The 25081-nt window shown below is 47.7% G+C and overlaps 1 protein-coding gene across 3 annotated transcripts in view; it reads left to right on the forward strand.

Annotated features, from left to right (window-relative positions):
* Window positions 1–25081, forward strand: part of TXNL4A (thioredoxin like 4A) — a 75236-nt gene that overhangs the window by 36980 nt on the left and 13175 nt on the right. For all 3 annotated transcript variants that reach the window (XR_010177816.1, XM_063923298.1, XM_063923299.1), the window contains exon 3: window positions 3059–3162. Coding sequence is in view for 2 of the 3 variants with exons in the window: in XM_063923298.1 (XP_063779368.1) it covers window positions 3059–3162 (104 nt within the window). In the remaining variant the exon portion in view is untranslated. The remainder of the gene's footprint in view (window positions 1–3058; window positions 3163–25081) is intronic.

Consider the following 25081-nt stretch of genomic DNA (forward strand, 5'->3'; position numbering starts at 1 on the left):
GTCCTTAAGGAGTCCCCAGCATCCTCTACCAACTAGGAGAAAAAGATTTACCGCTAGGTTTAAAATCTTATTTTTTTTTTTCTTTCCACAATAGCTTTTATTTAGTTTAAACACAGAGAGAAATTATGGGTACAGTAAAGAAAAAATGGGAAACATAGAAGGTACATAAGGTGCCAAGGCCCAAATAGACTTTGCACAAGATGAGAGAAAATATCCGGCAAAACACCAGAATACTGGTCATGAATCTTCAAGAATCAAAACTAGGAGAGTGTAGAAGGTCAGTTTCCCTACTGTATGTGGAGAAACATCTCTGTGTTCACTCCATCTAAACCATTTCATATGAGTGGATGAGGCAGAAGAGAACATACAGTCCACCATCTTAAATTCAAAATGTTGTTGAACCTTATTATTAGTAATCGGTATATCTGGGTACAGGTGCTGTCCTTCAAAGTTGTGTGATGACAGCCTTTAGGGCCACCAAGATATGGCCCATAACGTACCTTTTTCCTGAGCCATTTACCCAGGGTAGAAGTGAAACGGCGTGACTAGCAGGCCTACACCCCTGTCACTTTACCAATCACAGTGAAGACCTCCACCCAGAGTGGCTGTATAGTAGGGCATGACCAAAAAATAAGCAGAACATCACCCACGCACCCACAATTTCTCCAACACTATTTAGAGACGGGGACAGATTTTATGCTGTCATTCTTGGGTGAAAGACACAGACTAATTTAAAAAAAAAAAAAAAACATTTCCAAGTGATTAATGCAGTGGGACACCTTAAAATACGTATGTAATATAATAGCCTAATCCTCCTCTGATATTGACGTTAACAAGCCGATTTACCTTTTTTAACTTTGGAAAATTTGAGATTAGTACCACCATGTTATCACCCCTTTATGGCTGGATGACTTGAACCAATTCAGAATGTATGTAGGACAAGTTGGCTTTCTCAATGGGGCTAGTAAATAAAGTCAGTGCCATAATTGTAAGTACTTGTAGAAGTCCTGAGCTAGGATACCGTGATTCACTTGGAGGTGAGAAAATATAGCTAACCCGTCCTGAAACAGAACATCTCCCAATAAGGAGAAACTGCCACTGGCCCAGGAATCCAACTGTTTGGGAAAATTTAGCTATATCTGCTAAAGATCAGGCTGGAGATGGTAACGATTAAGCCTCTGTAACCGATGCCAGGCTAGTATTGAGGCCTGGACTGACTTTGGGAGTCCTTGACCCAAAGGATTATTAAAGCCATGGAGCCATAATAGATCTGGGAGGTCAAAGAACTGTGCAAAGTCCCTCTTTGCTACCACCCAGGGTTTTGGTGACTCTGCATCGAACCAGTATATTGATGTTTAAATCAGGAAATACTAATCCCAATCTAATTTAGAAACTGTGAGAGTGATTCTCACTATTCTCGGCTTATTCCTTTTCCAAATATATTTTACAGTTACCTTGTAAAATGTATTACACAAAACTTTGGACGCATTCTAGGTATGGTGCGAAAAACGTAAGTTTTGGTTCCAGCTTTGGCTTCTATATTAGTGCCCTGTATAGAATCTAAATATCTGATTTTTGCAGTGAGCGGCTCAATCACAGCGCAAATATCAGGGGAAAGTGGGCAACCCTGTTGAGTACCAGTGATAATACTAAAACTCAAGGATAGACAACCAGTAACGTGTATTCTGGCTAAGGGAGAATAGTATAGGGCCAAAATTGAGTGCTGGAGCTTATCAAATGCCTTTTCGGCGTCAAGGGAAAGTACAAATAAAGGCATCTTACATGACTCACAGTGAACCCGGTGGGTGTTACCTGGAAGGGATGTAGTCAAAATGCCACCTGACGGGATCCTGGTGTCAAAATACCAATGCCCGGGATTCCGATCTTTCTTTCAGCACTCACGTCCTGCCCCGAGGGGAGCACGAGGGGAGGGGTGGGGGGTGGGGTTTGTTTAGACATTAGAGGGGAGGGGGGGGGTGTTTGGCTGCAGGGATAGGTTATGGATGAATACCGGGGATGGGGGGGGGGGGGGGGTTAGGGTTAAGCACATGGAATGGGAGGTAAGGGTTAGGCACCCAGTGGGTAGGGTTAGGTTTAGGCAGCGGGTAAGGGGAAGGTTAGGCACTAACAAGGGAGAGTTAGGGTACTTTTGGAGTGGCTGTCGGAATTCTGATGGTCTGGATGCCACTGTAGGGATTCTGACCGTTGGCATCCCATCCATCGGGATATCATACCGAATCCATTTGGAATGTATGCGAGTTTCATGGTATACACTTGCTCCTAATTGAATTGACCCCAAATTTGCTGTTATGTGCACATCTGCTTTTTTGTATCCGAAGCAATTGAAAGTTTCATATTTTCTGATAACTACACAGCCAGCTACCACACTTTCTGTTGCACATAATTTAGGCGCTGAGTTAGGGGTGAATGCTATAGCACAGTCGCTGCCACTTTGCTCAATTTATACTAAAGCCGCAGGAGGAGGGTTTAAGTAAATGTACGCCCACTACAGGCTTGTCTGATGCACTGCTGCATTCAAAGTTGCAGCATCTGATCCATCTGTATGAATATTGGACAATCTGGCAAAATCACACTACTGGAGCCAGTGAAGCTGCATCCAAGGATGCAGCCACTAGCTTTAGTACACCCAGCAAACTGGGCCGACACCCCCCCTTTTCTTGGAATGCTGCTTGTACTGCCCCCTACCGCCAACGGCATGCCAATCCTGGTGCAGTGTTTGGGCCACTGCAAGCGACATCACAGCCGTGACCTGTACATGCACAGTGCGGCTCCTGTGCATGCGCAGATCTGAAAACATCAGGAAATTGCAAAAAAACATCTGCACAACATCCACATCTGAATCGGACCCTTAGTCTTAGAGCACAAGCAGGAGATAGTACACATGTGTATATGCTATATGGACATTATGAATACTGTTTATGCTAGATATTAGGCTTGACCTTCTGGAACGTGTGAAGGGGATATTACTGTCCTCTTCTGCTGTATGTCTCCTATATTGTAGTTCCTATTATTTTACATATTTTTTTTTTTTTACCAGGTAAAAAACTTTGCTGTGATGTATCTAGTGGATATAACCGAAGTACCTGATTTTAACAAAATGTACGAGTTATATGATCCATGTACAGTCATGTTCTTCTTCAGGTAAGTCTCTCACAGTAACTATTACTGTTTTCCTGACCTGCACGAAATTTTTTATTTTTTTTCCAACTCCTTTGTTGATAGATATCTATCTATCTATCTATCTATCTATCTATATCTATCTCTTCATCCTGTAACCTTTCAGTGAGACTTGAGCAGTAGGCCGTCCACCTTCAGCAGTAAAGATTGCTCCGCCATATTGCAGGTATTCTCCACTGCCAACTTCTAATCTAAAGGCTAGAAAAAAAGGGGTAGGCGTTACAACCTGGTGCCTGATTTAGAGCTGTATGCAAACCTAATAGTTTGTGTACAACTTCGATGTATGTTTGTGCTGTGCGTCGGCAGGATCGGTACTGTGCATGTGCGTAATGGTTCCTGTGTCTCCACACACAGTTCCCCCTGAGTCGCAGCATGCAGCTGTTTGGGGGAGGGGGTGGTGAAAGACTATTATACAACACGGAACGTGTTGCCCCCGTTTCATAGGCGTGCCACGGCCCAGGTCTGTTTCTTCCAATGCATATTCTCTGGCCCTGGCACCGTAGATTTCACGGCCATCCGGAGGATTTATCAGATGGTGACAGTGATCACGCAGTGTGATCCGATAGCAGATCAAAGAAGTTGGCAGGACGCGTCTTTTTACACACACCTCCTGCAGCATTTGCATAATTTTGTACAGCACCTGCGTCTTTGCTGCTGTACAAGCTGCATCTATCTCTGAATCAGAAATACTGGTCAGCATATGTGTACTCAGCCGGCTGGTATATTACTGAAGATGGGTGAAAGTAAATAAAATATTCATATTTTCTCTTACGTCCTAGAGGATGCTGTGGACTCCGTAAGTACCATGGGGAATAGACGGGCTCCGCAGGAGACATGGGCACTATAAAGAAGCTTTAGAATGGGTGTGCACTGGCTCCTTCCTCTATGCCCCTCCTCCAGACCTCAGTTAGATCCTGTGCCCAGAGGAGACTGGGTGCTTTCAGGGGAGCTCTCCTGAGTTTCTCTGTAATAAAGAATTTTGTTAGGTTTTTTATTTTCAGGGAGTCCTGCTGGCAACAGGCTCCCTGCGCCGTGGGACTGAGGAGAGAGAAGCAGACCTACTTCAGTGATAGGCCCTGCTTCTTAGGCTACTGGACACCATTAGCTCCAGAGGGATCGGAACGCAGGTATCACCCTTGCCGTTCGTCCCAGAGCCACGCCGCCGTCCTCCTTGCAGAGCTGGAAGATTGAAGCCGGGTGAGTATACAAAGAAAGAAGACTTCACAGGCGGCAGAAGACTTCGGATTTTCACTGAGGTAACGCGCAGCAATACCGCTGCGCGTTACCTCAGTGAACATCCGAAGTCTTCTGCTGCCTGTGAAGTCTTCTTTCTTCGTATATTCACCCGGCTTCAATCTTCCGGCCATTGCTCCCGCACACACACACACAGGCATAGATGGGTGCAGGGCGCAGGAGGGGCGCCCTGGGCAGCAATAATCCTCTTGGCTGGCATTATAGGTATAATCAAGCTATGGCAGTATGATATACAACCCCCGCCAGGTTATTGGTATTTTGAGCGGGACCGAAGCCCGCCGCTGAGGGGGCGGAGCTTGATCCCACAGCACTAACCAGCACCATTTTCTCCACAGCACGCTGCTGAGAAGCTGGCTCCCCGGACTCTCCCCTGCTGAACACGGCACGGTGACAGAGGGCTTTGAAGAAGGGGGGGGGGGGGGCACATAATTTGAGCGCAGTCAATATATTTATATATAAAACAAAAAAGCGCTGTGTATTGCTGGGACTTGTGTTTCCAGGGTCATTGGCGCTTGGTGTGTGCTGGCATACTCTCTCTCTGTCTCTCCAAAGGGCCTGGTTGGGGGAACTGTCTCCAGATTAGAGATTTCCCTGAGTGTGTGGGGTGTCGGTACGCGTGTGTCGGCATGTCTGAAGCGGAAGGCTCTTCTAGGGAGGAGGTGGAGCAAATGAGTGTGGTGTCTCCGTCGGCACCGCCGACACCTGATTGGTTGGATATGTGTAATGTTTTAAATGCAAATGTGAATTTATTGCACAAAAGGTTGGACAAAGCAGAGTCCAGGGGAAATACAGGGAGTCAATCCCTGCCTTTCACTATGTCGCAGGGCCCTTCTGGGTCTCAAAAGCGCCCACTATCCCCAGTAGCAGACACTGATACCGACACGGATTCTGACTCCAGTGTTGACTATGATGATGCGAGGTTGCAGCCGAAATTGGCAAAAAGTATTCATTATATGATTATTGCTATAAAAGATGTGTTGCATATCACAGATGACCCCTCGCTCCCAGACACGAGGGTGCGCATGTATAAGGAAAAGAAACCTGAGGTTACTTTCCCCCCTTCACATGAGCTAAATGAGTTGTTTGAAAGGGCTTGGGAAACTCCAGACAAGAAACTGCAGATTCCCAAAAGGATTCTTATGGCGTATCCTTTCCCGGCTAAGGACAGAATACGTTGGGAATCCTCTCCCAGAGTGGACAAAGCGTTGACGCGCTTATCCAAGAAGGTGGCGCTGCCGTCTCAAGATACCGCAACCCTCAAGGATCCTGCTGATCGCAGGCAAGAGACTACGTTGAAGTCAATTTACACACATACTGGTACATTACTCAGACCGGCGATAGCGCCGGCTTGGGTTTGTAGCGCTGTAGCAGCGTGGACAGATACCTTATCTGCTGAAATTGATACAGTGGATAAGGATACCGTTTTATTGACCTTGGGTCATATTAAGGATGCTGTCCTATATATGAGAGATGCTCAGAGAGACGTTGGCCTACTGGGTTCCAGAGCCAACGCCATGGCGATTTCTGCTAGATGAGCCCTGTGGACCTGACAATGGACGGGTGATGCCGACTCAAAGAAGCATATGGAGGTATTGCCTTACAAGGGTGAGGAATTATTTGGGGACGGTCTCACGGACCTGGTTTCCACAGCTACTGAAGGTAAATCCCCTTTTTTACCTTATGTTTCCTCACAGCAAAAGAAAACGCCACATTATCAGATGCAGTCCTTTCGGTCGCATAAATCTAAGAGAGTATGGGGATCTTCCTTTCTCGCCAGAGGTAAGGGTAGAGGAAAAAAGCTCCCAACTACAGCTAGTTCCCAAGAACAGAAGTCCTCCCCGTCTTCTACAAAATCCACCGCATGACGCTGGGGCTCCCCTGAGGGAGTCCGCCACAGTGGGGGCACGTCTTTGACTTTTCAGCCACGTCTGGATTCAATCACAGGTGGATCCCTGGGCAATAGAAATTGTTTCCCAGGGTTACAAGCTGGAATTCGAAGAGGTGCCTCCTCGCTGGTTTTTCAAATCGGCCCTACCAGCTTCTTCCCCGGAGAGGGAAGTAGTTTTAAAGGCAATTCAAAAGCTGTGTCTTCAACAAGTGGTGGTCCAGGTGCCCCTGCTTCAACAGGGGACGGGGTACTACTACTCAACCCTGTTTGTGGTACCAAAACCGGACGGTTCGGTCAGACCCATTCTGAATTTAAAATCCTTAAACCTATACTTGAAAAGGTTCAAATTCAAGATGGAATCGCTCAGAGCGGTCATCGCCAGCCTGGAGGGGGGGATTATATGGTGTCCCTGGACATAAAGGATGCATACCTTCATATATCCTCCTCATCAGGCGTTCCTGAGATTTGCTGTACAGGATTGTCATTACCAATTTCAGACGTTGCCGTTTGGGCTTTCCACGGCCCCGAGGATTTTCACCAAGGTAATGGCGGAAATGATGGTGCTCCTGCGCAAGCAGGGTGTCACAATTATCCCGTACTTGGACGATCTCCTAATAAAAGCAAGATCGAGAGAACAGTTGCTGAACAGCATGTCACTCTCCCTGAGGGTGTTGCAACAGCACGGCTGGATTCTCAATCTACCAAAGTCACAGTTGGTTCGCCTTTCTTAGGCATGATTCTGGATACGGAACAAAAAAGGGTTTTTCTCCCGATGGAAAAGGCCCAGGAACTCCAGACTGTGGTCAGGGACCTGTTAAAGCCAAAAAGGGTGTCTGTCCATCAATGCACTCGAGTTCTGGGAAAGACGGTGGCGTCTTACGAGGCCATTCCATTCGGCAGGTTCCATTCGAGGACTTTTCAGTGGACCTTCTGGACAAGTGGTCCAGGTCACATCTACATATTCATCAGATGATCAGCCTGTCCCCCAGGGCCAGGGTATCTCTCTTGTGGTGGCTGCAGAGTGCTCACCTTCTAGAGGGTCGCAGATTCGGCATTCAGGACTGGGTTCTGGTGACCACGGACGCGAGCCTCCGAGGCTGGGGAGCAGTCACACAGGGAAGAAACTTCCAGGGTCTGTGGTCAAGCCAGGAGGCTTGTCTGCACATCAACGTACTGGAATTAAGGGCCATATACAACGGCCTATGTCAGGCGGAGACTTTTCTTCGCGACCTACCGGTTCTGATTCAGTCAGACAACATCACGGCTGTGGCTCATGTAAACCGCCAAGGTGGAACAAGAAGCAGAGTGGCAATGGCAGAAGCCACCAGAATTCTTCGCTGGGCGGAAAATCATGTAAGCGCTCTGACAGCAGTCTTCATTCCGGAAGTGGACAACTGGGAAGCAGACTTCCTCAGCAGACACGATCTCCATCCAGGAGAGTGGGGACTTCATCAAGAAGTCTTTGCAGAAATTGCAAGTCAGTGGGGACTGCCTCAAATAGACATGATGGCGTCACGCCTCAACAAAAAGCTCCCGAGGTATTGTGCCAGGTCAAGGGACCCTCAGGCGGTAGCGGTGGACGCCCTGGTGACCCCGTGGGTGTTCCAGTCGGTCTGTGTGTTCCCTCCTCTTCCTCTCATCTCAAAAATATTGAGAATCATAAGACGAAAAGGAGTACAGGCAATTCTCATTGTTCCAGATTGGCCTCGAAGGGCCTGGTATCCGGAGCTACAGGAAATGCTCACAGAAGATCCGTGGCTGCGTTTGACGGCATAGCGGTTGAACGCCGGATCCTAGCTGAAAAGGGCATTCCGGATTAGGTCATTCCTACTCTGATAAGGGCTAGGAAGGAGGTGACAGTGAAACATTATCACCGTATCTGGAGGAAGTATGTGTCTTGGTGTGAGACCAAGAATGCTCCTTCGGAGGAATTCCATCTGGGCCGTTTTCTCCACTTCCTACAGACTGGAGTGAATTTGGGCCTAAAATTAGGTTCCATTAAGGTACAGATTTTGGCCCTGTCTATTTTCTTTCAGAAGGAATTTGCTTCTCTACCAGAAGTCCAGACTTTTGTGAAGGGAGTGCTGCATATCCAGCCTCCTTTTGTGCCCCCAGTGGCACCATGGGACCTTAATGTGGTTTTACAGTTCCTTAAGTCTCATTTGTTTGAGCCTCTTCAAACCGTGGAATTAAAATATCTTACTTGGAAAGTGGTTATGTTGTTGGCCTTGGCGTCTGCAAGGCGAGTGTCTGAGTTGGCGGCTTTATCTCACAAAAGCCCCTATCTGATTTTCCATGTAGACAGAGCTGAGTTGCGAACTCGTTCTCAATTTTTGCCTAAGGTGGTTTCCTCTTTTCATATGAACCAACCTATTGTGGTGCCTGTGGCTACGGGAGATTTGGAGGATTCCAACTCCCTGGATGTAGTCAGGGCCTTAAAAGTTTACGTAGCCAGGACTGCTCGGATTAGGAAAACAGAAGCTCTGTTTGTCCTGTATGCAGCCAACAAGGTTGGCGCTCCTGCTTCTAAGCAGACTATTGCTCGCTGGACCTGTAACACGATTCAGCAGGCTCATTCTACGGCTGGTTTGCTGTTACCTACTTCGGTGAAGGCACATTCCACTAGGAAGGTGGGATCTTCTTGGGCGGCTGCCCGAGGCGTCTCGGCTTTACAGCTTTGCCGAGCGGCGACTTGGTCGGGTTCAAACACTTTTGCTAAATTCTACAAGTTTGATACCCTGGCTGAGGAGGACCTCATGTTTGCTCAATCGGTGCTGCAGAGTCATCCGCACTCTCCCGCCCGTTTGGGAGCTTTGGTATAATCCCCATGGTCCTTACGGAGTCCCCAGCCTCCTCTAGGACCTAAGAGAAAATAAGATTTTAAACCTACCGGTAAATATTTTTCTCCTAGTCCGTAGAGGATGCTGGGCGCCCGTCCCAGTGCGGACAACATTCTGTAAGACTTGTATATAGTTATTTGCTTGCATAAGGGTTATGTTACAGTTTTGTTCAGTCTTTGACTGATGCTGTTCTGTTTAATGCTGTTGACTGGTTCGTTTATTCCAGGTTATATGGTGTGGCTGGTTTGGGCTGGTGTGAATCTTGCCCTTGGATTAACAAAATCCTTTCCTCGTACTGTCCGTCTCCTCTGGGCACAGTTTCTCTAACTGAGGTCTGGAGGAGAGGCATAGAGGGAGGAGCCAGTGCACACCCAGTCTAAAGTTTCTTTATAGTGCCCATGTCTCCTGCGGAGCCCATCTATTCACCATGGTCCTTACGGAGTCCCCAGCATCCTCTACGGCCTAGGAGAAAAAGATTTACCGGTAGGTTTAAAATCCTTATTTTTTTTGGTCCTTTCAAGAATATAACCCTAAGAGTATAATTGGCTTTTTAAAAAATTTAATTTCATTTTTTTTAAATTTATAAACCTGCGGCGTCTAAAATCACTAAGCAACACAGACTTAAAAAACATACATAGGAAGGGCGTGGCCTAGCTGCTGCTGTGAGTGGAAGTGTCTCAGCTGAGCTCCAGGATTTCTGGCACTTCTCTCCCTCCCTGCACATCCATCTCTGCTCCTTTCAGCCTGGTGCCCTCTCCCCCACTCCTGCTGCTGTGCGCTGGCCGGTTGGTGAGGTCTGCGGAATCGGGGAGCACTCCTGGAGGCTCCTGCAGATTGCGGCCTACCTTCTGCCCTGAAGCCGGGGACTACATTTTCAAGCCTACCCGGGCCGGACTTCCGGGACCCGGGAAAACGGGACGTGGCTCCGCCGGACGGCTCCTACCTCTCCCTGCAGGCTCCTGGGGGGTCTCTGGGGGCTCCCAGAGGCCGAGGACCCGTGGGCCCTTGTGTTTTTACTCCTGTGTGCCTGGGATCCACCTCTGTCTTCAGCTGGGAAGGAGACATTCACAGCCAGTGCCCATTTTGGATTCTTCAGTCTGTGCATCTCTGCAGCTCTGTCCCCTCCTTCTGAGGCTGAAACTGAGCCCTGAGCTAGACCAGGACCAGTGATATCTGCCTGGGACTCTCTCCCCCAGCTTTTTCTACTACATCTTCCTTGGGGTGTATATTCCATTATGTGGTAGTGCTGCCGATTCCTGCTGGAATCCCCTGTACTGGATCTGTGAGTACCCCCTTGCTGGGATTTGTTGTGCCTCTCTCACATTTGTCGTTTCTCCCCGACCCTGCAAAGATCTCTCTGCATGTAATAATGTTTGAATAGGGATGTGATGTGCTCTGTCCTCTCTACGCCTCCACCCAGGGTTCTCATGCATACATAGTAGCTTCTGTTTGGAACCAGCATACTACTCTGCCTCCAGGGCCTGTGACGCATTGGCCTTCCAGTTTCACTCGTCTACTCCTTCTACTGCAATTAAGGACGCACTCCCGCCCCCCGGTGGCTTTCTCTAATCAAAAAGTGGCCCGTATCTCCTCGTCTCCTGCCGGGAGCTCCATCCCATCGAGCCAACCTGACCGTCCTAAGGAGAGTTCTGGCCATTCCTTATCGGTCCCTGGGGTGGACTCTAATTCTAGGGATCCTCTCACTGTCAAGACTCTGTGTTAAGTCCTTGCGGCTTTTAAATCTGAGCTCACTCAAGACCTCTCTCTGGCTATCCGTGAAGTTAAAGTGGAGCTAACTGCTTTAGGTGATCGCACAGACCATCTTGAACGTAAAATGGAGTAACTGGTGTCCTCTCATAATGACCTTATTTCGGCCCATGACCGACAACAAGCTGAGATGGAGACGTATAAAGACAAAATGGCGGATATAGAGGACAGGTCGCGGAGAAATAATATTAAAATCCGAGGTATCCCAGACTCTGTGGCCAATTCGGAACTTCTGGACTATGCTATGTTCCTCTTCCGCAAACTGCTACCTGGGGCGGACGACAGAGACCTTCTCATCGATCGCATTCACCGGCTTCCGAAACCACGGTCGGTTTCCGCCTCCTACACTCGGGATACCCTCCTCCGTGTTCACTTCTTCACGACCAAGGAACGGATAATGCAAGCTGCCAGATTTGCGTCTGATTCGGATACGCTTGGAGACATACAAATATTTCCTGACTTCTCAGCACTGACCATCTCTAAACGTAGAGCTCTGGCTCCTATCACGGAGGCACTACGTTCTCATGACATTAGATACAGATGGGGCTTCCCAGTGAAATTGGTGATTTCCCATGAGAATTCCTCCTACGTAGTTGCCACTCTGGACGCTGGGGTTAAGCTGCTTAATGACTGGGATGTTTCGGTCAAAGTGCCCTCTACATTGAAACCTCGCCTGCCACTTACCCGTGAGTGGTCTGCGACCTGACTGAGTATTCAATGTTTCAATTAATGTAGTTCCTGGTTGATCTTCATGTTTGGGGACTCCGTCCCCCTTATAATGCATACCGGATACGTGAGTTTATCTGTTATATATGTGTATGCTTTTGGTTCCTTCATTTGCTGTTTATATTACTGTGTGTACCTGCAGTTTCCTCTGATTCTATCTCTTTTATCTTTCTTTTTCTTCTTACTGTACACATGAGGGTATCTCACTGGTCACTTACATTATTTGTTGATGTGCTTGTTGGTACCCTTATTGGTACTTGCAGTTTGGCTATACGTTATTGCTCCAGGTATACATGTGCCTTTTGTACCCCGGGGTGGTGATACTACCGCCACCTCCCCATACTTTTTCTACTGCATACCTTTCCCCTGCAGTAGCAATGCGGTCCCAATATAATGGGCCCTTTTGGTTTTTCCTGCCTGTCCTTTCCTCTTTTTTCCCTAGTTTGTCCCCCTCCCAATTTGGGATGTCAGCTGTTTTTGCTTTTTCTATATTTTAAATGGTACGAATATATTCATTGAATGTTAAAGGGTTGAACTCCCCCAATAAACGCAGGCTAGCCTTGACCACTTTTCATAAACACAGAGTTGACATAGTTGCCTTGCAGGAAACGCATTTTTCGTCAGCAGGTCCTCCGGCTCTGAGAGACCGGAGATACCCAGTTGGCTTTTTTGCAAATGGCCCCTTCAAGCGCAATGGAGTGGCTATTCTTTTTCGGAGCTCTGTTTCGTTTGAACTGCTGTCCCAGATAGCTGACAAGAATGGACGTTTCCTCATTCTAGTTGGAAAATTGGAGGATAAGATGGTTACGATTGTATCTCTCTACGCTCCCCTTCCTTAGAAAAGTTTGCTCGACTATTGCGAAGGTTCGTCAGGGTACCCTGCTTATGTTGGGTGACTATAATTTAGTGCTTGATCCTAAATTAGATAGATCTCCTCAGTCTTCTTCCCAGATGTCTGCTGGCCCGTCACTCGCCTTCCGTAATTTTGCTGGCAGAATATGACCTGTATGACTTGTGGAGAGTTCAGAACCCAACTTCGAGAGATTATACGTATTTCTCTCCAGTGCACATTTCCTACTCTCGCATATATCTTATTCTTTGCGATAAGTGGACTTTGCAGCACTCAGCACAGGTGGATGTTCTACCTATTTCCTGGTCCGATCATGCTCCTCTCCTATGGTCTTGGAATATTTGCCACCAATTTACCCCCCCCCCCCCCACCCCCCCTCGGCCATGGCGCCTATCTGCCCACCTGCTGTCGGACCCTATATCTAAAAAAGCGATCGATTGCATCGCCCTCTATATGGAAACTAATTCCCCCTCAGATACTTCTGTCACGACTTTCTGGTGTGCCCTTAAGGCAGTTATGCGAGGCTCTGCGATCCAAGCCGGTGCTAGACTCAAACGACAAGCTATCCAACAACAACAAGACTTGGAATCTAAACTTAAGGAGGTTGAAGATAGTAATAAGCTCCTCCCCTCTAGGGCCCTACGTAGGGAATTAAAGGATATCCGAGGCCAACTTCAGAAACTCCTTATGAGATGGACCCAGTTTGCTTTAAATAGGTTGAGACAGAAATTTTACCTGACTGGTAATAGACCGGGGAAAATGCTGGCTCGCAAGCTCCGTGCTCTCCAGGCTCGTAATAGGATTAGACATCTGATTTCTCCTCAGGGTGGTAAAGTGTCCAATCCATATGACATAGCGAATCAATTCGCTAGATATTATACCAAGCTGTACAACCTTTCTTCTGATCCCCTTACTTTTCAACCCACTCCTGATTCTATACAATCCTTCCTAGCCGACGTCAAACTCCCCTCCCTTTCTGCGGAACAGCTCGAGACATTAAATGACCCGTCGACCCCCGCCGAGGTAATTCAAGTAATGAAATCACTCCCGCATAATAAAGCCCCCGGTCCAGATGGCTTCCTAAATGAATTTTATGTTTCTCTCTGTGATCAACTATCGCCCACGCTGATCTCCTTGTATAATTCAATCTCCTCTCTTGGTGCTTTCCCTACAGAAATGCTGGAGGCTCAAATTATCACTATACCCAAGCCAGGTAAAAACCCAGCGCATTGTCAAAATTATAGGCCCATTACACTATTGAACGGCGATATTAAAATTTTTGCCAAACTTGTCGCTTTCCGTTTAAATGTCTTTCTGCCATCTCTCATTGCCTACGACCAAGTTGGGTTTGTGCCTGGTAGACAGGCATCTGACTTGATTGATATCGTTCCCTCTAACACTGGCCTTCTCCTGCTCTCTTTAGATGCAGAGAAGGCGTTTGATAGACTGAACTGGCAATATATGTCCTCGGTTCTAGACAAGTTTGGTTTTAGTGGCCATATTCTTTCTTCGGTTTTATCTCTATATAGCTCCCCCTCTGCACGGGTATTTAGTAATGATTTCCTCTCCGATACATTTCCTATTACGAATGGAACCCGACAGGGTTGCCCTCGATCACCCTTAATATTTACGTTGGGCATAGAACCCCTTGCTGAGAAGATTAGGATGTCTGGGGGCTTCCCGGGGGTGACTATTGGCAATACTACTCACAAGTTGTGCCTCTTTGCGGACGACGTCCTTCTGTTTGTCACGGACCCGCTATCCTCCCTTCCTTGTTTGCATGCTATCTTGGGACAGTATAGTGAAGCTTCCTGTTATAAAATTAATACGACAAAGACAGATGCTCTCCCCATTAATATCCCAGCTCCCATAGCGTCCACCCTTCAATCACACTATCCATATAACTGGCGTTCGGCTTCAATTCAGTATTTGGGGATCCAAATTCCACCTTCTACGGCCTCTGTTTTTGATGTTAACTTACCTCCACTCATTAATAGTTTTTTAGACCTGACCAAGTCCTGGCTATCTTATGATATTTTGTGGATTGGCCGCCTAGCAGCCTTCAAAATGACTCTCTTACCTAAACTCATGTACTTATACCGAACCATACCTTTTCTTTTCCCTAAAACGTACCTTGATAGATGTCGTGCTATAATGCTACGCTATGTCTGGAAGGCACGGCCACCCCGATTGGCTCGGTCCAAAATGATTCTCCCTCGTAGAAAGGGAGGGCTAGATATGCCCGACCTGGTGTTTTACCAGGAGGCATGTGTGCTGGCCCAGTTTAAATACTGGTGTAGTGGGATGGGTATCTCTTGAACGTACTGGGAGTTTGGACCTTCCCTTAGAAGACCTTTTTAAGATACACCCAAACTCTAGACCCCGCTTATTGTCCCTCCTCCCCGCCACTAGAACATCTTTACAAATCTGGGATAAATTGGTGACTCGCCTGCCTGGACATCAATTTCCATTTTCTACTATCTCACTACGAGCCATAGCTAAATTAATCCTTAATTTAAATCTCTCTACCTGGTTTGTTTGTGGTTTGACTGTCTTGGGGGACCTTATGGATGGTAATGTTATGCTATCGTTATCTCAACTCCAGTCTCGATATAATCTCCCCATTGGAGAATTATTGCATTATTTCCAAATTCACCACTGGTACAAAGGTTTGCCTAGACAGGTGGCTCCCCCGAACCCGGTATCCCAGGTTGTCTTAACACGTGTATCTCTGTGTGACTCTAGAGGGGACATCTCATTTTGGTACAGGACGCTTATCAGCTTGCTTACTGCTACTAAGTCTAATGCGCAGCTGAAATGGGAACAAGACTTGGATCTTCCCCTATCTGAAGCCCAATGGGAACAAATTTTTATTTCTTCTTACCGAATGTCCAAGTGCGTGAATCACACAGAGATGCATATCAAACTCCTTAATAGACTATATTTAACACCGGATAGGCTACACTCATTCTGGCAGTCTTGTTCCAAATACTGCTGGCGTAACTGTGGGGAAATAGGCCATATTTTCCATATTTTCTGGTCCTGTCCTTCCCTTCGACATTTCTGGAGCGAGATATTTGCTTTGATTAATTTGGTCTTACACCTGTCCCTCACCCCCTCTCCGGCCATAGCCCTGCTCCACATTTTTCCTGCTGAGATACCATCTCATCAGAGATATCTGGTGGGGCATATTTGTATAGCTGCCAGGGCTGCATTGGCCCAAAGTTGGAAACAAGCTTCTCCCCCTCCTCTATCACTAGTCACCAACAAAATTAAATTCCATTTTACTATGGAAACTGAGTTCATGCCTTGCTCTTCTGCGGCCTCCTCCCCAATGGTGAAATGGAGAGCATGGCAAGACTACGTCACTGCTGGAGGGGGTGTTTCGCCTACCCCCTAACTGACTCGGCTTATACTTCCGCCCTGTGCACTGGCTGTGCCTTACTAGATCTGTGTCTTTAATTGATTATCTGTTTATTGATATGTTTTCATGTTTGACCGTGTTTATCTTTATCTGTATCTTTTTCCAAGATGACTTTGTATTTTTTCTTTCTCTGACGTCCTAGTGGATGCTGGGAACTCCGTAAGGACCATGGGGAATAGCGGGCTCCGAAGGAGGCTGGGCACTCTAGAAAGATTTATGACTACCTGGTGTGCACTGGCTCCTCCCACTATGACCCTCCTCCAAGCCTCAGTTAGATTTCGTGCCCGGCCGAGGTTGGTTGCACACTAGGGGCTCTCCTGAGCCCTTAGAAAGAAAGTATAGTTTAGGTTTTTTATTTTCAGTGAGACCTGCTGGCAACAGGCTCACTGCAGCGAGGGACTAAGGGGAGAAGAAGCGAACTCGCCTGCTTGCAGCCGGATTGGGCTTCTTAGGCTACTGGACACCATTAGCTCCAGAGGGATCGACCGCAGGCCCAGTCCTTGGTGTTCGGTCCCGGAGCCGCGCCGCCGTCCCCCTTACAGAGCCAGAAGCAAGAAGAGGTCCGGAAAAACGGCGGCAGAAGACATCAGTCTTCACCAAGGTAGCGCACAGCACTGCAGCTGTGCGCCATTGCTCTCAGCACACTTCACACTTCGGTCACTGAGGGTGCAGGGCGCTGGGGGGGGGCGCCCTGAGACGCAATAAAAACACCTTGGATGGCAAAAAAATGCATCACATATAGCTCCTGGGCTATATGGATGCATTTAACCCCTGCCAGAATCCATAAAAAAGCAGGAGAAAAGTCCGCGAAAAAGGGGCGGAGCCTATCTCCTCAGCACACTGGCGCCATTTTCCCTCACAGCTCCGTTGGAGGGAAGCTCCCTGTCTCTCCCCTGCAGTCACTACACTACAGAAAGGGTTAAAAAAAGAGAGGGGGGCACTAATTGGGCGCAGTATTAACTATACAGCAGCTATAAGGGGAAAAACACTTATATAAGGTTATCCCTGTGTATATATATATATATATATATAGCGCTCTGGTGTGTGCTGGCAAACTCTCCCTCTGTCTCCCCAAAGGGCTAGTGGGGTCCTGTCCTCTATCAGAGCATTCCCTGTGTGTGTGCTGTATGTCGGTACTTTTGTGTCAACATGTATGAGGAGAAAAATGATGTGGAGATGGAGCAGATTGCCTGTAATAGTGATGTCACCCCCTAGGGGGTCGACACCTGAGTGGATGAACTGTTGGAAGGAATTACGTGACAGTGTCAGCTCTGTATAAAAGACAGTGGTTGGCATGAGACAGCCGGCTACTCAGCTTGTGCCTGTCCAGACGTCTCATAGGCCGTCAGGGGCTCTAAAGTGCCCGTTACCTCAGATGGCAGATATAGACGCCGACACGGATACTGACTCCAGTGTCGACGGTGAAGAGACGAATGTGACTTCCAGTAGGGCCACACGTTACATGATTGAGGCAATGAAAAATGTTTTACACATTTCTGATAATACGAGTACCACCAAAAAAAGGGGTATTATGTTCGGTGAGGAAAAACTACCTGTAGTTTTCCTGAATCTGAGAAATTAAATGAGGTGTGTGATGATGCGTGGGTTTCCCCCGATAACAACGGATAATTTCTAAAATGTTATTGGCATTATATCCTTTCCCGCCAGAGGTTAGGGTGCGTTGGGAAACACCCCCTAGGGGGGATAAAGCGCTCACACGCTTGTAAGGGCTCTACCTTCGCCTGAGATGGCCGCCCTTAAGGATCCTGCTGATAGAAAGCAGGAGGGTATCCTAAAAGGTATTTACACACATACTGGTGTTATACTGCGACCAGCAATCGCCTCAGCCTGGATGTGCAGTGCTGGGTTGGCGTGGTCGGATTCCCTGACTGAAAATATTGATACCCTAGATAGGGACAGTATATTTTTGCCTATAGAGCATTTAAAAGATGCATTTTTATATATGCGTGATGCACAGCGGAATATTTGCCGACTGGCATCAAGTCTAAGCGTGTTGTCCATTTCTACCAGTAGAGGGTTATGGACACGTCAGTGGTCAGGTGATGCGTATTCCAAACGGCATTTGGAAGTATTGCTTTATTAAGGGAGGAGTTATTTGGGGTCGGTCTTTCAGACCTGGTGGCCACGGCAACAGCTGGGAATTCCACGTTTGTACCCCAGGTCGCCTCTCAACATGAGAAGACGTCGTATTATCAGGCGCAGTCTTTTCGTGGACAAGCGGGCAAAAGGTTCCTCATTTCTGCCCCGTGACAGAGGGAGAGGAAAAAGGCTGCAGAAATCAGCCAGTTCCCAGGAACAGAAACCCTCTCCCGCCTCTGCCAAGCCCTCAGTATACGCTGGGGCTTTACAAGCAGAATCAGGCACGGTGGGGGGCCCGTCTCAATGAATTTCAGCGCGCAGTGGGCTCACTCGCAAGTAGACCCCTGGATCCTTCAGGTGATATCTCAGGGGTACAAATTAGAATTCGAGACGTCTCCCCCTCGCCGTTTCCTAAAGTCGGCTTTACCGATGTCTCCTTCTGACAGGGAGACAGTTTTGGAAGCCATTCACAAGCTGTATTCCCAGCAGGTGATAATCAAGATACCCCTCCTGCAACAGGGAACGGGGTATTATTCCACACTGTTGTGGTACCGAAGCCGGACGGCTCGGTGAGACCGATTCTAAATCTAAAATCTTTGAACACTTACGTACAGAGGTTCAAATTCAAGATTGAGTCACTCAGAGCAGTGATTGCGAACCTGGAAGAAGGGGACTACATGATGTCTCGGGACATCAAGGATGCTTACCTTCATGTCAAAATTTACCCTTCTCACCAAGGGTACCTCAGGTTTATGGTACAGAACTGTCACTATCCGTTCAGACGCTGCCGTATGGATGGTACACGGCACCCCGGGTCTTTACCAAGGTAATGGCCGAAATGATGATATTCCTTCGAAGGAAGTGAATTTTAGTTATCCCTTCCTTGGACAATTCCCTGATAAGGGTAAGATCCAGGGAACAGTTGGAGGTCGGTGTAGCACTATCTCAGGTAGTGTTGCGGCAGCACGATTGAATTCTCAATATTCCAAAATCGCACCTGGTTCCGACGACGTGTCTTCTGTTCCTAGGGATGATCCTGGACACAGTCCAGAAAAAGGTGTTTCTCCCGGAGGAGAAAGCCAGGGAGTTATCCGAGCTAGTCAGGAACCTCCTAAAACCGAGCCAAGTCTCAGTGCATCAATGCACAAGGGTTCTGGGTAAAATGGTGGCTTCCTACGAAGCAATCCCATTCGGCAGATTCCACGCAAGAACTTTCCAGTGGGACCTGCTGGACAAATGGTCCGGATCGCATCTTCAGATGCATCAGCGGATAACCCTGTCACCAAGGACAAGGGTGTCCCTCCTGTGGTGGTTGCAGAGTGCTCATCTTCTAGAGGGCCGCAGATTAGGCATTCAGGACTGGGTCCTGGTGACCACGGATGCCAGCCTGTGAGGCTGGGGAGCAGTCACACAGGGAAGGAATATCCAGGGCTTATGGTCAAGCCTGGAGACATCACTTCACATAAATATCCTGAAGCTAAGGGACATTTACAATGCTCTAAGCTTAGCAAGACCTCTGCTTCAAGGTCAGCCGGTGTTGATCCAGTCGGACAACATCACGGCAGTCACCCACGTAAACAGACAGGGTGGCACAAGAAGCAGGAGGGCAATGGCAGAAGCTGCAAGGATTCTTCGCTGGGCGGAAAATCATGTGATGGCACTGTCAGCAGTATTCATTCCGGGAGTGGACAACTGGGAAGCAGACTTCCTCAGCACGACCTCCACCCGGGAGAGTGGGGACTTCACCCAGAAGTCTTCCACATGATTAAAAACTCGACAGGTATTGCGCCAGGTCCAGGGACCCTCAGGCAATAAGCTGTAGACGCTCTGGTAACACCGTGGGTGTACCAGTCAGGGTATGTGTTCCCTCCTCTGCCTCTCATACCCAAGGTACTGAGATTGATAAGATGGAGAGGAGTAAGCACTATATTCGTGGTTCCGGATTGGCCAAGAAGGACTTGGTAACCGGAACTTCAAGAGATGCTCACGGAGGATCCGTGGCCTCTACCTCTAAGAAGGGACCTGCTCCAGCAAGGACCCTGTCTGTTCCAAGACTTACCGCGGCTGCGTTTGACGGCATGGCGGTTGAACGCCGGATCCTGAAGGAAAAAAGGCATTCCGGATGAAGTCATCCCTATCCTGATCAAAGCCAGGAAGGATGTAACCGCAAAAACATTATCACCGCAATTGGCGAAAATATGTTGCGTGGTGCGAGGCCAGTAAGGCCCGACGGAGGAAATTCAACTGGGTCGATTCCTACATTTCCTGCAAACAGGAGTGTCTATGGGCCTGAAATTGAGGTCCATTAAGGTTCAAATTTCGGCCCTGTCAATTTTCTTCCAAAAAGAACTAGCTTCAGTCCCTGAAGTTCAGACGTTTGTAAAAGTAGTACTGCATATACAGCCTCCTTTTGTGCCTCCAGTGGCACTTTGGGATCTCAATGTAGTTTTGGGTTCCAAAAGTCACATTGGTTTGAACCACTTAAATCTGTGGAGTTAAAATATCTCACATGGAAAGTGGTCATGCTGTTGGCCCTGGCCTGGGCCAGGCGCGTGTCAGAATTGGCGGCTTTATCCTGAAAAAGCCCTTATCTGATTTTCCATTCGGACAGGGCGGAATTGAGGACTCGTCCTCCGTTTCTCCCCAAGGTGGTTTCAGCGTCTCACCTGAACCAACCTATTGGTGGTGCCTGCGGCTACTAGGGACTTGGAGGCCTCCAAGTTGCTAGACGTTGTCAGTGCCCTGAAAATATATGTTTCCAGGACGGCTGGAGTCAGGAAATCTGACTCGCTGTTTATCCTGTGTGCACCCAACAAGTGGGTGCTCCTGCTTCTAAGCAGACTATTGCTCGTTGGATTTGTAGTACAATTCAGCTTGCACATTCTGTGGCAGGCCTGCCACAGCCAAAAATCTGTAAATGCCCACTCCACAAGGAAGGTGGGCTCATCTTGGGCGGCTGCCCGAGGGGTCTCGGCTTTACAACTTTGCCGAGCAGCTACTTGGTCAGGAGCAAATACGTTTGTAAAATTCTACAAAATTGATATCCTGTCTGAGGAGGACCTGGAGTTCTCTCATTTGGTGCTGCAGAGTCATCCGCACTCTCCCGCCCGTTTGGGAGCTTTGGTATAATCCCCATGGTCCTTACGGAGTCCCCAGCATCCACTTAGGACGTTAGAGAAAATAAGAATTTACTTACCGATAATTCTATTTCTCATAGTCCGTAGTGGATGCTGGGTGCCCATCCCAAGTGCAGATTGTCTGCAATACTTGTACATAGTTATTGTTACAAAATCGGGTTATTATTGTTGTGAGCCATCTTTCAGAGGCTCCTCTGTTATCATGCTGTTAACTGGGTTCAGATCACAGGTTATACGGTGTGATTGGTGTGGCTGGTATGAGTCTTACCCGGGATTCAAAATCCTTCCTTATTGTGTACGCTCGTCCGGGCACAGTATCCTAACTGAGGCTTGGAGGAGGGTCATAGGGGGAGGAGCCAGTGCACACCAGATAGTCCTAAAGCTTTCTTTAGATGTGCCCAGTCTCCTGCGGAGCCGCTATTCCCCATGGTCCTTACGGAGTCCCCAGCATCCACTACGGACTATGAGAAATAGAATTATCGGTAAGTAAATTCTTATTTTTTCCATGGAGCCGCTGCGGCCGCTAGACTTAATACACACGCTACGTACTTTGTACGCTATATGCGTACAGAGTCCCGTACCGTGTACGGACTTAGCGTACAAACGCCGCGCTGGGGGTACAAAGTACACACAGCGCGCACACACTCTTGATATACTTTAAACCTTATTAGTAATGCAATGCAATGATATTATTACACTCTAAACCTTATGCAGCAAAGCACTGCAATGATGTTACACCTAAAACCTTATGCAGCGCTGACGGTATGAAGTACCTGCAGCGCGTACACAACTTATCAATACACTTTTAAACCTTATACAGTTAGGTAATGTAATACGCTTTAAACCCTAGCAGGGAAAAGAGGACACAACACCGATTTGTAGTTAAACACTGGGCTCCGACACCTCAGCGTATATATCTGGAAGGGGATAACAATACAATTTATACACTACAATATACAACAGAGTAAATGGCTACAGTCAATGTACATACGTGAGAATATTCGCATGCGCTTCCTGGTCCAGTCCTCCGCTAATCATGTAGATAGCGTTAAGAGTCTTCTGACCGGCCAGGCAGCAACAGGCTTTTTATACACTACTTCCAAAAGCAATACAATGGATACTGTAATCCCTTTGTCCATTGGACACAGAGATGCATCTTTACATTACAGGAGAGGTCATAGGTTGATTTGAAAAGGTGGGCGATGTCTTTCTCAACTGCTCTTGTGGGTGGTCTCCTCTGGATTCCTGCCGCATACATAATATACAGTAAATACAGTTTATATCTATATTCTACTTCTGCACATAACTATACGCAGGAACATGCGATCTTCCTCTAACCAACACCGGAATGTTACCCTTAAAATATCCTACAGCTGGATACTAGACATCACCTTATAACTTTAGTCTGTCCCTTCCTATCATGCAAAGGTGAATCCCTTAGTCCTGGAATCATTTAAACTGTTGATACTTGCTGATGTGGTGCAGGGGGGCTATGTGTACAAGTGCACTATTTGGATTAAATATGTAATGTTTTGATAACCCTCTATGCGCTCACAAACTCCGCCGTAAATACCCATACCACGCGCAGGAGCGATCATACGCAAATTGCGGATATGTGCACGCACGGCGGAACAAGTGCACGCGCAGCGGGCATGTGTGTGTTGTTAGTACGTGGTGTGTGTACTACAATATTTTTCGACTTTGACACAATAAATATAAATAAAGCACAACCTTAATTCTCTTATGTCCTAGAGGATACTTGGGTCCATTTAGTACCATGGGGTATAGACGGGTCCACTAGGAGCCATGGGCACTTTAAGAATTTGGTAGTGTGGGCTGTCTTCTTCCTCTATGCCCCTCCTACCAGACTCAGTTTAGAAAATCTGGCCGGAGGAGCCGGTCACGCTTATGGAAGCTCCTGAAGAGTTTTCTGCTTTTTTTTTTTTTTTTTATAGGTTTGTTATTTTCAGGCAGGGCTGGTTGGCAACAGCCTGCCTGCTTCATGGGACTTAGGGGGGGAACGGCCCAACCTCTCGAAGGGTTAATTGTCCCATTCCCCGGTGACAGGAGATTGAGCTTCCGAGGGAACTATTCGCAAGCCCCACCATGGCGAGCGTACATTTCCGCAGCACGCTGCCATCCTGAACAGAGCCAGAAGAATGAAGAGTTAACGGCGGCCATTATGGCAGCACGAGTGTACAGAGACGCACGGCTTCTAACGGGGCGGAATGTGTCTCTAGACACAGTACACAACTGCGTCTCACTACACTGTACACGGTACCCATACTGGCAACACAGCCTTAAAATGGTTTCTGTCTATTTTAAGCACCAAATTCCTCAGCCAGTATAAGAAAAGCGGGAAGACCTCGTGCCATTGAAGGGGCGGGGCTTCTCTGAGAGGATCCAGCAGCTTACCAGCGCCATTTTCCCTCTGCAGTGGACACAGACGCTGACTGACAGGGACGAGCAGCTCCTCCAGTGTGACTCCAAATTACCTCAGTGGTACCAGGGGGTCATAGCAGGGGGGGAGCGATTACTAGTGTAATAAGTCCCCTATCGGGGTACTTAGTCTGTGACCCGGCTAAGCTTGGCATTAGCGGTAAGGGCACGGTGGGGGCTGGCTCCAAGCAACTGTGTCTCCCTGAAGGGCTCTTTGTGGGTTAATTGTGCTTAACCATTTCCTGAGTGCGTGTGCTGTCACATTTACATTATGTCAGGCAAAGAGTGGGTTTCTTGTAGCACGCTGCTGGAGCCGGGTGGAAGCTGCTGTGAGGTTGGGCGGCTGAGTGACATCCTGCTTCAGCGTTACTCCGTAGCGCTGATCTCCCTGTATGCCCGCCGGCTGTGCCCCCCCCCCCCCCCCCCCCCCCCCCGCGTGGATCGCCCCCCCCCCCCCTCTCTCCTCCTCTGGGTCCCATCTAAATGGGATTGAATAGGGTTTGTCGGATCCATTCCGACAAATACATGTCGAAATGGATCCGACATTAATTGGATATACCCCTTTGTCTGGCTGACAGAGGGCAGATGCAGGTTTCCTTTTCTGAGACTATCATGAAAGTCTGTAAAAGTGTTTATTCCAAATGTTTAAATGCCTGTATAAAATATAAAGTACTATTCAGAAATTTTTCTGTACCCAGAAATGCCATTAATAAAAAGTGCAAAAAATAAATACATTTGGCAACCCTTAAAAAACCTCCAGTACTTTCCTTTTGGCCACTAATGCCTTCTATATGTTCCTGCTATCTCAGTTGTCACTTTCTGGGGTCCAGGGTGTTTTTCCCACTTTGTCATGCACTTTTCCCAGGTCGCATTTTCTAGAAAAGTTGCACAACCTTAACGCAGGTGCCGCAAATGATCATATCTAATTGGATCTCTACTTACTCAGCTGCAGGGATTCATGCCACATATGTTAAGGGCCCCATACACTAGTGCGATATTTCCTATTTTCATGCAATTGGGACGGATTGCATGAAAAGTGTCACATTGCATGTTCTTTTCGTGCGATTGCGATGTAATGTGCGTTCCCGTGTGTCTCCCATCGCAATCGCAGAGCACACATGCTTGCACGTAAGTTTCATGAAACACACTTTTTTTTTTTTCAAAATCGCACCTAATTGGATTGATCCCTGTAACTTAAATGTATAGTTCATATATTTATAAATATTTAGATTTTATAGGTTTTTTTCTCATACGTCCTAGAGGATGCTGGGGACTCCAAAAGGACCGTGGGGTATAGACGGATCCGCAGGAGCCTGGGCACACTAAAAAGACTTGAACTGGGTGAGAACTGGCTCCTCCCTCTATGCCCCTCCTCCAGACCCCAGTTAGACTTTGTGCCCAGGAGTGATGGGTCACACACTAGGGGAGCTCTCCTGAGTTTCTCTGAAAGACTTTGTT

Source organism: Pseudophryne corroboree, chromosome 5, assembly GCF_028390025.1.
Source record: "Pseudophryne corroboree isolate aPseCor3 chromosome 5, aPseCor3.hap2, whole genome shotgun sequence".
Taxonomy (NCBI): Eukaryota; Metazoa; Chordata; class Amphibia; order Anura; family Myobatrachidae; genus Pseudophryne; species Pseudophryne corroboree.